The sequence below is a fragment of the Talpa occidentalis genome, unplaced genomic scaffold, assembly GCF_014898055.3.
Source record: "Talpa occidentalis isolate TD23 unplaced genomic scaffold, MPIMG_talOcc4v2.1 talOcc4.17, whole genome shotgun sequence".
NCBI classification, from domain to species: domain Eukaryota; kingdom Metazoa; phylum Chordata; class Mammalia; order Eulipotyphla; family Talpidae; genus Talpa; species Talpa occidentalis.
In genome coordinates, this window is record NW_023601754.1 from 11,601,181 (window position 1) to 11,613,431 (window position 12,251).

The window sequence follows — 12,251 nt, forward strand, 5'->3', positions numbered from 1 at the left end:
TAAATAAAAATAAATCTGGGGAAAAAAAATAAAATTGGAGCTTGATAATGGAATGTCCTGATACTTGTTTTATCCTGAAGTACCTAGGGAGCCATTGAAGATTTCTGAGTGAGGTACTGAATTGATGTCTATGACTGTAAAGCCTGGAAGAAGGGGGCCCTGTTGTGAGGCTGTCATTGCTCAACCTGAAAAGAAGGAACCACCCTCTAATATATTTTTTTTCTGCTTGCAGCACCTATGCCCCAGTGAAGTCCTTCCTTCGAGTGGACAAAGAAAAAGTAAGTAAGTACCCCCCTCCTCCCCTTCTTCAGGTCCCCCAAGTTCCTCATGAATCTGTTCTATTTTCTCTTCCCAGGTCCAGATCTACAACCCAGCCTTCTTCAAGTACATCCATGACAGGTGGACAGAGCATCACGGACGGTACCCTTCCACAGGGATGCTGGTGCTCTTCTTTGCCCTGCATGTGTGTGATGAGGTGGGTGGTCCTATCTGAGGCTTAAAGAGTGGGACTTATGCAACAGCAGACAAGCAGCCTTTCTCTGGGCTTAGCAGTGCTCCAGAGCCATGTGGTTTTGTAAGCATAATCAAATGGCTTGAGTTCCATTCTAGGCTGTGAAGTATAGATCTGCATTTCCCAAACCCACTCTGAAATCACTTCATTGAAAAGTTAAATTTATTTTTAAATGGAAACAAAATACTACTACCCTAATTGTGATATTACTTGCCATAAAGAAAAAGTAACCATAAACCAATAGAATGGAAACAATGTAAAGTATATTAGCAGGATGGTTTATGCCAGGCCTCAGGGCTTACTATTCCTGTTTTAAAGTTTTAAAACTGGAGCTTAGTCATTCTAGGAGCAGATATCTGAGCAAGTAGAGCTACTGTGCCTTGTATACCAGTGCTCATGCCCAGCACCCCCACCTTTTTTTTTTTTTTTTAAGATTTATTTATTTATGCACACAAGAACCAGGGTACCTGCCAGAGATGTGTGGAGGGAGATGATTCACCGGAGACAGAGTGGGGAACAGAACAGGCAGATGGACTGAAATACACTAATGAGGGGAACAGTGGGGGTGACAGGAGAGGTCTGCGGCGCCATGTGGGTAGCTCCCTGGCCAGCTGGGAATTGCACTTGTGCTGCAGTGGCCAGTGACAACTTGATAGCTCTGTCTTTAACCCCTGCGCCACTAGGGAGGCCCCAGCACACATACTTTTGCCAGTAAGTTATTCAGGGCATAGTGTTGGATATTAGGCCAGCTTTCAAATATCAGTAGTCCATTTCTTCCTCCCCTCCTGCCACCCCCCCCAAGCCCCCCAAAAAGTTAGCAAGGGTTGTCAGCTGTCACATACTATCCCAAACTGGGACATTTATGACGAAATCAGGTGGAAGTGGGGCTCAAAGCGCCAGGCCTGGGTGTCTGTCCTCTGCCTTCCCGGGTGCCACCCCGCTGTGGGAATTGAGGGGCTGCCGGCTTCCCAGGCTGTCTGCGGGCGCTGCGGCCCCTTCTCCCCCGCCACGGCCCAAGGCTGTCCCCTGCCTGTCTCCAAGGCCCTCCGGTCCTCGCTCGGGAGTGACCTGCGCCGTCCTTCCCTGCAGGTGAACGTGTACGGGTTCGGGGCCGACAGCCGCGGCAACTGGCACCACTACTGGGAGAATAACCGGTACGCGGGCGAGTTCCGGAAGACGGGCGTGCACGACGCCGACTTCGAGGCCCACATCATCGACATGCTGGCCCAGGCCAGCAAGATCGAGGTCTACCGAGGCAACTGAACCTGACCCCTCGCGACCCTTCCGGCCCGGCCTCGAGGCGCGCTCGGGCCAGGACCCCGGGCCAGCCCGGGGCCCCGCGGTGGGAAGGCTGCGGTCTGGGCCAATCATGCTGCAGCCCAGCGGGCCTTCCGGCCCCCGCCAGTGACGAAACTTTCGGGGCCCGTCCGCTGAGGCACCAATCAGCGCCGCAGTTGGGCGGGGCCTCTTTTTCCCAACCAATCATGAGACTCAAGGAGAACTTCCGGCGCGGGGCTCCGTCTCCTCCAATCGCTGGCCTTCGGAGGCGGGGCCGCGGCCGCTCTAGCCCTTCTTCTCTATGCTTTGGGGTAGGATTTTATTTCTCGTTCTTTCAAGGATGAGCGGTGGGTTCCGGCCTGGACGCAGCACTCTCCTCAGGAGAGCGTGGGTCGGTTGCCGGGCTGACCCCTCCGGGGCGCCAGCGCTTCAGCTTCGTTCCTAGGCCGCCTCGGTGTGGGCGGAGGGGCGATCGCCAGCCTCTTTGGGGATCAGGGGTGCGGGTGGGGTGGGGGGTTCCCGGGAGCGCGCTTTCACTCCCAGGGAAAAGCCGGGTCCCAGAGAGAATCAGGCCCCACATTTCCTTCATCGGTCAGACTCAGTTGGGTGAGTGTAAACCCACCAAAGAAATGCAGTGAGAATCCAGAGGGTGCGTGGGTCCCCTCCTTCCCCTCCCCGCCTTCGGCCACCCTATGGAATGGCCTTTCTCACCAGGGCATTTAGTCTCACCAGGAAGCTAGAATTGTATTCACCCCCTGCTTGGGGGCGGATTCTCCTAGGGCCTAACTCTTGAAAAATAGGTGTAAGGAGCAGGGCAGGGGACAAGGAATCCCCCTCACATCAGATGTGTAAGGTGCTTCTCACTCAAGTGTGCCCTAGCCCCAACTGTTCACCACAACCTTTCACTGACTCCTTGGCCCAGGGCCTCCTCACCAGCCTGCTGTTGCTCTGGGAGAAAAAAAAAAATCTAAACTTGCCCTGGGATTTGGGGCACTGCTGCTTTTCTCTCTCTCTCCCTCTCTCTCTCTCTCTTTCTCTCTCTCCCTCTGTCTCTCTCTCTCTCTCACACACACACACACCCACCCCTACCCCTTTGGCTGGCTCTAGGGAGAGGGAGCAACATGTAGGAAACAAAGCTGGAGAAGAGGAGTCTGGCTACCTGGTGCATGCACCTTCTTCCTTCACCCATGACCCCAAAGAGGAGTAGGAAACCTCTTGCTTGGGGGTGGAATTTGCTTTGGGCTCATAATTTAGTTAACCTGAAGTTACCAGGTATGGCTGATCAACAAAGATTCTTTAAAACTCCAAGCTGGCCATGCAAGTAATGGGGAGCCTAGCTGGGGAGGAGTAGACTTGCCCCCCTGCATGCCTCCTCCCCTGCCCATTTGTGTCTCCTTCCCCATGCTCCCCTCCTGCCTTCCTCTCACCCACATCTGTTCCAGCTCTCGAAAGGCTGGGAAACTAATAACCAGGGGTTACAACTAACTGGAAGCCACCTGTGTGACTGAGCCCAGCCTGAGTCCCTAGAGGAAGCTGCTGGTGGGATTCTCATCCTTCAAGGTTGGGGAAGTTTAGGAGGGCAAATGGGCTTCTGTGAAGCTTCCAAATCTCTGAAAGGACTCCCCTTGATGAACAAAAATACTCCTCTTTTTTCTTAGTGAGTTAACACCACCAGGCAGTCTCCTGGCCTTTGGTATCGTTCCTGCAGCAGGCTGGGGGAACAGTAACCAGCAGCTAGTATGTTAGAAAGGGTTGGGGAGGGGCAGTGGGCACCCCTAAAATTAATATATTGAGAACTTAGCTTGAGTCTGTTCCTTCCCAATTCCGGAAGCAGGAATAAAGAATGGGAGTGGGTAGGATGCCATCTCTTGGGCCTCCCCCCACCATTTTAGAGTCAAGGCACCAGCCGTTCTTGCCAGTCTCATCTCAGTGCTTCCTAAAGAGACTGTTTTGAGTGTTAGGAGGATGAAAAAAACGATGCAATTATGCCAAACAGTATTGAGCGGAATAATTTATTTCTTTTGTCTTCTTTTTGTTTGGTTTGCTTTAAACCATTAATAAATTCCCATTCTGGAAGAGGTAGGTCCTAGCATCCAGCCCAGATCTCCTTTTCTGCAAGTTATTGAAATGAAACATTTTTTAATTTTCTTCCCTTTCTCTTTCTGAATTAAAAAGAACAGCAAAAACAAAAACAAGATCACATAGTCATTTGTTCTGAAATGGGTACTGTGGTGGGAAGAAGGTGGATCTGACAGGGTGCTGTGATTGAGTAATGGCTAAGAATGTTGGGTCGGTGGAGAGGGGTGGGAATGACTCACGGACACTCTCCCCTTATGTGTCAGGAGCTTAGGTCCGTGGACACTGTTCCCTGAAGTCCCCAAGACGTAGATCTGAGGGACTGCAGGTCTTTTTGTCAAACAACTCAGTGTCTTTTCATTTTTCTCCAAAAGAGGAATGAATTGGAAAGAATTGCTGACAGCAGCTTCCCAGGCGGCTGTGTATAGCGGACAGAAGTGGTGGTGAGCGACCTGCAGTTTCCCCATTATCTTTTCTGAACAGCTAAGGAAAAGATGGAGGTGGGGAGGAAGCAGGCAACGCTGTTAGACTCCTTTCCCTGAACCCTGAAGGGGTCCCAGCTTTAGTGATGTAAACAGGCCGGGAGTGCCTCCTCCTGCCCCTTGGATGGTGCCGCTTATGGACAAAGGGTTCCTTCAGAGGTTCCTAGATGGGAACAGAAAGACAAGGGGTGTGAGGGCTGGGGAAGGCATATACATGCTCATTCCCTGCGACCAGGCCGCCTTGCCCAGGCCTCCAAGTGGCATTAGGGGCTATCCTGACTCCAGACAAGACCCAGAGCTTGTTGGATTGGGAAACAAGGAAAGAGGCAATGCACCCTCGAGATAGTTGCTAGGATTACCTGGTGCTTCCCTGTGCTCAGTGAACTCAGGAGGCTCTATTTGCAGACACTCTACTCAGTTAAGATTTTATTTATTTTTGCATAGAAGAACTGGGGTGTAGGCCAGAGGTGGGGGGTGAGAGGATTCACCAGAGACAATGGGGAGCAGAACAGGCACATCTACTGAAATACATTGCTAAGGAGACCAGCAGGCAAGATAGGAGATGTCTGCTGCGCCATGTGGATGAGCTCCCTGGCTGGGGATTGAATTCAGGCTGTCATGATGGACTATCACAGTGGTAGCACTGAGCCTTAACCCCTAGGTTACCAGGGAGGCCTCTTTACTCTAATACTGAAGCCGTCTTGGAGACCCTTTACACCATTAGCCCTATATGTGGGCTCCTCATCCTTAACAACACTTGTGAGCAAACCTCTTCTGTCCCTGGCTCAAGACCCTCAGCCCCAACCATCAGCTATGTCCTCAGCAGGACGGCCCTTCACCATCTTTCAGGGTCCCTGGACCAGCAGCTGAAACTATCCACTGCCAGGAACCAGCACAGCTTTCAGATCCAGCAGGCCCCAGAATGGGTTTTTCCTCCTCTGTTTCCAGGTACTATGGAAATTCCCTAGAATGCCATAGTTGTGGGTTGGCAAGAAATCAGCAGAATGATAAGAGCCAGTGCCACAGGCATTTGGGGCATCTTACTTGCCTGTGTCCTGTCTTTGTGCCTTCTGGATGCGCCTGAACCTACTGGACTCCTGCTGTGAAAAGCTGATTTTATAGTTGGGGACTAGACAGTTGTAGATCCCACCACAGATAACTCACTGAGTGTCCCAAGATTTAGTCTATGCCTATGCCCAGGAACTGCTTTTCAAATAGAGAATACTATTTGGTAGAAGAGAGCATTGGTCTTTTTCTAAAGCCTTGGACTCTGGGCTCTAATTCTCTAACTCAGAGTTGTCAGTGACGCCACACTATGTCTCTGCCACAGACTCTACACCCGAGTCATAAGGCCGGTGGCAGGAGTGCAGGCACAGCCTGGACTGCTCATGACCATTCTGCTCAGAGCCCCCACCCAAAGATGGCTGCCTTGGGGGTCACCTTCTTTGGTTGAAGCACACTCCCAAATGTTATACCCACTGCCTTCAGAATCACAAGTCCCACCGAATCTTGTATCTTGTTTTTCATGTTGGCCAAAGACTGTTGCTTTGACCCAGCAAAGATGCCAGCCACATCTACAATCCACAGGTTGGCATTACCTCCTGGTTGCATTTGCAGAAACTACTGTCACGCTGCATGACTCAGTGGTGAGTAAATGGAACCAGAAAAAAGTCACACATACACCCACCCCCACCCCACCACCCCCTCACCCTGAATAACCATATTTGTTGTCATCATCTGTCTCTCCAAATCTTGGAATATGGTGTAGGCCCTTGACTTACTGTGTAGGAGAAGGTAGGTCCTGGGACTTCTCATCACAATAACCCTCACTTCATGGGGCAGGTTGCCAATGTGGGGATTTTGCCAGGGAGTAGATATCTCTCTTCTTTTCTGAGACTGAGGAAATTAGCTTAAAGTGGTCTCACCAGACCTGCCAATAAATGGACCAGAATGCTCAATCTACCATTTGCCATAATAAGCTCCGACTTTAACTAGTGGATCCCGTTCATTCAGGTCTCAGAGCCAGTCTTCGATAAGTCCTGAAGACTGTGTATTTCCCTCCCCGCTGTGCACTATCACTCTGGGAAACAGATCCTTCTACAAAGACTCATGCTACAGGTCAAAGTCCTCACAGTGTTCTGGGGTCCCCTTAAAAAAGGGACTCCTGGAATGTGATCTGAATTAGGTCTAGCAACAGGGTAAGAAGCTGTGACTCTCCACCACAGTCAGCCTGTGATTCCAGCTGCTTCTCAGCACTCCTAGAATTTTCCCTCCCCCTTACATCAAGCAGTACCAATAAGAGGCTGCCCAGAATCAATTTCATCTCTCGGGACCTCAATGGTCAATTAACCATTGTCCCAAGTCTTGTAGCTCAGACCTCTAATTACCTATACCAGCACTGGTTATGAGACCTGTGTCTCCCTTACCTTGAACAGTTAGGCCTGTCTTTCTTGCCTTCATCAGGCCAGGATTCCAATATTCTCTGACTATAGATGACAGCCATATTTCTGTTACAGAATATAATGCATCTTTAGAAAAGAATATAACAATTAATGGACAAAATGTATAGGTTAAGGAATTATTTATTTATTTTTGCATAGAAGAACTGGGGTATAGACCAGAGGTGCAGGGGTTGAGAGGATTCACCAGAGACAGAGTGGGGAGCAGATCAAGCGGATCTACTGAAAAATACACTGCTGAGGGGAGCAGCGGTCGAGACAGGAGAGGTCTGGGCCATATGTGGGTTAGCTCCCTGGCCAGGGGTTGAGCTCAGGCCATAGTGGTGATAGCAAGGAGACAACCCCTAGGCCGCAAGGAGGCCAATTTTTATTTTTAAAGATTGATTTATTTATGCATATAAGAACTGGGGTATATGGGGCCTCCCCGGTGGCGCAGCGGTTGAGCGCTGGGTTGCGAAGCTGCCCGCGGCCTCTGCGGCGCCAGTTCGATCCCCGGCTGCTTCCCGGCCACCTGCGGAGGATCCCACATGGCGCGCAGACCTCTCCTGCCGCCTGCTGCTCCCCTCAGCAGTGTACTTCGGTCCTTCTGCCTGCTCTGCTCCCCGCTCTGGCTCTGGTGAATTCTCTCACCCTCCCGCGCTTCTGACTGTACCCAGTGCATGTATAAACAAAACAAACAAACAAAATAAATAAATAAATAAAACATGCCTCTATATAAAAAAAAAAAAAAAAAAAGAACTGGGGTATAGGCCAGAGTTGTCGGAAGTGAGAGGATTCACCAGAGAGAGAATGGGGAACAGAACAGGCAGATTGACTGAAACACACTGCTAAGGGGAGCAGTAGGTGAGACAGGAGAGGTCTGCTGCGCCATGTGGGTTGCTCCCTGGCCAGGGATCGAACTCATGCTGCAGTGGCTGTTGATAGCTTCATAGTTCTGCATCTTAACCCCTCACGCCACCAGGGAGGCCCCAATTTTTATTTTTAAATAAAACTTGCTTGACAAAGCAAAGGTAAGAATGAATATATCTATATATATGTGTGTGTGTGTGTGTATATAAAACCTGGCACTCAGGTAAAACAAGGGACAATTTCCACTGCCATTTTGCCCCCAAAATCAATAACAGCTTTTATTGCTTCTTAGAGATAATGACATCAGTCTGAGGAAGCATCCAGAATCTTGCTGTTTCTGTGGCTTAGATCTTATTCATTAGCCTGCTCAATTGATCCTTCTTCAGAAGCAGATATACCATCCCCAAATCTTCTGATCTCCTTGTTTTTAACTGCTGTAGCTTGCTAATTAAAGCAGCACTTGAATTTGAAACAAGCTCAAGGTCATTTACTTAAAGGATTAGCTCATCTTTCTGGGACTAAGATATTGAACGTTAAACCTACCTTCATCCAAAACCTGCAGATTTTTGGCTCAAGAAATTTTAGGGGAAGTGAGTGAACATAGCCCTCACCTTGTAACAGAGACCAGTGTGACCCCCTTCATCTGGTACGTGACTATATGTGATTACAGATAGTGCAGGCGCAGCCAGTTGCTTTCTATTTCTTCGTCATTAGTCCATCCACAACATTTTTTTCTTTCCAAGGAGACTTAATTCACCTTCGATGTGATTTAAGTCCTGTGTGGACCTTCACAGTAACTCTGCTTCCCTTCAGAGAGATGTCAGCATTTTTTGAAATGTCCACAATCTGATTGCTGAGAATGGTCCTCACTCTCACCTAAGACTTGGCCCCACAGCGCCACTGCTGTTTCACTTCCAAAATGGACTGAGGAAAAGGGGAAAAGCAGCTCTCCTGCCCGCCTATGACTATGCAGGTGTTTCTTTTCTTCACAAATCCTCTCTCTTTGCAAAGTAGGAGTGGCCGCTCTCAGCCCACTTGTGTCTATGCAGGTGCCTTTTTTTTTTTTCTTCTTCCTTTCCCTACTAAACCTGTCCTTTTAAAATGTGAAAAGAAAAGGAGAGAAGAGGTGGTTAAACATGTCATGTGAAAGAATTAGAAAAATGTTTAATTTCCAGATTCACTTGGACACTCTGTTATGTGTCTTTGCTTAGACCCAAATCCAGATGGAAGTTTGTTTTATAATAAAAATGACCTCTCAGATCACTTAGGAAAGGGTGGATCTTTCCATTTTACTAGGGTAACAAGATAACCACTTACAAAAAGATCAAATTAGATCCATACCTTAAACCATTCACCAAAATGAATCAGAACTAAATGCAAAAAATAAAACCCTAAAAGTGACAGCTCTTTGATAGATTCAAACAGATTATATACCTATTTCAACTTTGTAGCTGGTTTTTTTTTTATTTTTTAAAGATTTATTTATTTTTATACAAGAATTGGGGTACAGGCCAGAGATGCAGGGGGGTGGGGGCGGTGGTGAGAGGATTAACCAGAGACAGAGTGGGGAATAGAACAGGCAGACTGACCGCAGTACACTGCTGAGGGGAGCAGCGGGCGAGACAGGAGAGATCTGTCCCACCATGTGGGTTTCTCCCTGGCCGGCCGGGAATTGAAATTGTGCTGCAGTGGCTGCAGATTTCTTCATAGGTTGCGTCTTAACCCCTGCACCACCAGGGAGGCCCTGTAGCTGGTTTTTAGATTGGGATTTTTTTTTTCATGTTGTGTAGTTCACTGTATTGCTTAAAAGTAGGTGTTTTTCCATTCTTATGAGTATGCGCCAACATTTTGTTGAACTCTCTTCCAATGTAATTGCTCCCATTTTATGTGTCCATGTGACTGATGTCTTTTTTATTCCTTCCCTATTACTAGTGAGGTCATGGGAAGGAAAACTCAGTTAGAACGATGCTCATCATCTACTTAGCAGATTCTTTTCCCTTGGTCTCGTTCCTCTCCAGATTTGTGTGATTGCTTATTTAACACCTCTGTCATGATGAAGGCTTTTTAAATGTCTGGCAATTGAGGATTGTCTTCTTTTCTGAAATAGTGAATCACGAAGCTGCTTAGGCAGTCTGTATGTGGGTGAGGCTTACCTACTCTGCAGGCTGGCATTAGGTTGGCTGGACAGGGAACCAGCTATTCCATTTGGAGGGAGGGAGTACAGATAACTTAGTTTTTGTTTCCTCTTAACACCCCTCAGGCTCCCAGCAGCTTAAAACAAAGTTTATTTCAAGCTACATTTTCATCATGGGCCTCTGCTCATCATGGTCACTCAAAGCCCTACATGGAAAGTGGTGCCATCTGGTAGGTCTGTGATCTCAGGGCCAGGGAGAAGAGAATGTGGTGAACTGTGCATTGCACCTAAACTGTCAAATTCATATTTCCTTGATGTCAAAGAAGTCCTATGGCCATGCTCAGCCTAACAGCCCTCATAATCTTCCTCTGGAAGAGGAGCAGTATGGAGTGAGTAGTAACACTCTACAACATAGAAGTCTCTTTGGAGAGAAATGCTGGCATTTAGAGGAGCATCGGGCAGGGCTATGTGGATGCACACCTGGTTGGTAGGTTGGCCGGATGCCAGGGAAGGGAAGGAGGCCACTGAGTATTACACTCATCACAGGAACAGCAGTGAGCTGGCAGTCACCAGGATCCGCTTTCTGTACAGGATTGGCTACCTAAGAAAACATCTATCCTTGCTAGGTGAGAGGTAAGTAAAATCCATAAAGCTAGACTTTTAAAATTCAAGTTCTTTTTTTTTTTTTAAGTGTGAATTAGCAATGAATTCTCCTTCTCACAACCCTTCCAGAAAAATCACAGCTTGTGCAGTGAAAAAGCCAGGGTGACAACCAACTTACAGAAATGCCAGAAGATGCCCCCCTCACCCCACACTTGCTGAACCCTGGGTGTCAGGACCAGTCTGTTCCTCTGATAATATAGAATTAACACCTTTCCTCTAACAACTGTTTCTGTTCCTAAGAACACAGGCTCTTCCTGGCAGCCTGGCTTCTCTCCAGGGAGAAGGCCTGCTGAAGCGGGAAGAACAGATGGGGACTGCTTCTGAATGGATCTGAGTTCAGTCCTTTTGCTATAACTGTGTCTTTTTTTTCCTTGTTTTTAGAATAAGAAAGTAATGCCCACTGATCACAAAAATCATTCAAATAATTTATATCTATATAAAGACATGGCAGGCCTTCCTGCAATATTTATTTTCTATTTATAATTTGTCATAACATGGGTTAAGGGAACCCTAGAAGAAAAGAGCACTCTCCCTTTCAGACCCATGTTGTGGTCTCTCCACAGCTCTTCCTATAAAACCCTGTCTCCATGAAACATCATACTAGAACCCCATCATACTTAGCAACCCAGCTTCGCAACCCAGCGTTCAATCACTGTGCCACCGGGGAGGCCCTTAGTTTTCTTTTTTTTTTTTAAAGATTTATTTTTATTTATTTATACAAGCACTGGGTACAGTCAGAAGTGCGGGAGGGTGAGAGAATTCACCAGAGCCAGAGCGGAGAGCAGAGCAGGCAGAAGGACCGAAGCACACTGCTGAGGGGAGCATGGGGTGGCAGGAGAGGTCTGCGCGCCATGCGGGACCCTCCTCCAGTGGCCGGGGAGCAGCCGGGGATCGAGCCGGCGCTGCAGAGGCTGCGGGCAGCTTCGCAACCCAGCGCTCAACCACTGCGCCACCGGGGAAGCCCCCTTAGTTTTCTTTATTGCTATAAATAACTAACCTTTAAAATGTGAGCCTGGGCCTCCCCTGGTGGCGCAGGCGATGGAGCGCAGTGCTGTGAAGCTCTGCAGCCTCTGCAGCGCCAGTTCAATCCCGGCCGGCCAGTGAGGGTCCCACATGGTGCCGCAGACCTCTCCTGTCTCGCCCACTGCTCCCCTCAGCAGTGTATTTCATCAGTCTGCCTGTTCTGTTCCCCACTCTGTCTCCGGTGAATCCTCTCAACCTCCCGTGCATCTGGCCTGTACCCCGATCTTGTATAAATAAAAAAACTTTAAAAAAAAAAAAAAGTAAAATGTGAGCATGCTTAATTTTATTTATCCAAGTCATCTTAAGTGATTGAGGTTAGTATCACTAGTTTATGTGCTTGGGTGAGTTAATTCATAAATGGGAAATCTCATGCAGAATTCAAAATCATTTATGTAGCTATTCTTCCCTCAAGGAGAGGGGTATAGTTCCCCACTCATGTGAGCTGCACATGCTAACTTCCACCCAAGTGTAATGTATTGAGAGTGGGGGAAAGAGCCAGCCAGCTCATCAAGATCAACATCCCTGCTCTTGATGATGCTGAGAACTCATGTTCTTTTTTTTCTAGAATTTATTTTTATTTATTTATGCATACAAGAACAGGGGTATAGGCCAGAGGCAGAGGAGGTGAGGATTCACCAGAGACAGAGCGGGGAGCAGAACAGGCAGACTGACTGAAACACACTGCTGTGGAGAGCAGCGGGCGAGGCAGGAGAGGTCTGTTGTGCCATGTGAGTCAGCTCCCTGGCTGGGGATCAAACTCAGGCACTCATGGTGGT

General features: G+C 48.4%; 1 protein-coding gene across 6 annotated transcripts in view; it reads left to right on the top strand.

The window, feature by feature from the left end:
- Nucleotides 1-4,345, top strand: part of ST3GAL2 (ST3 beta-galactoside alpha-2,3-sialyltransferase 2) — a 43,884-nt gene extending 39,539 nt beyond the window's left edge. For 5 of the 6 annotated variants that reach the window (XM_037516115.2, XM_037516118.2, XM_054696992.1 and 2 more), the window contains 3 exons: nt 233-278; nt 356-475; nt 1,601-4,339. In XM_037516115.2, the coding sequence (XP_037372012.1) occupies nt 233-278; nt 356-475; nt 1,601-1,774 (340 nt within the window). In that variant the 3' untranslated portion in view covers nt 1,775-4,339. Of the gene's footprint in view, nt 1-232; nt 279-355; nt 476-1,600 lie in introns of all 6 variants that reach the window. The other variant, XM_037516119.2, reaches the window with a different exon arrangement.
- Nucleotides 4,346-12,251: the final 7,906 nt, after the last annotated feature.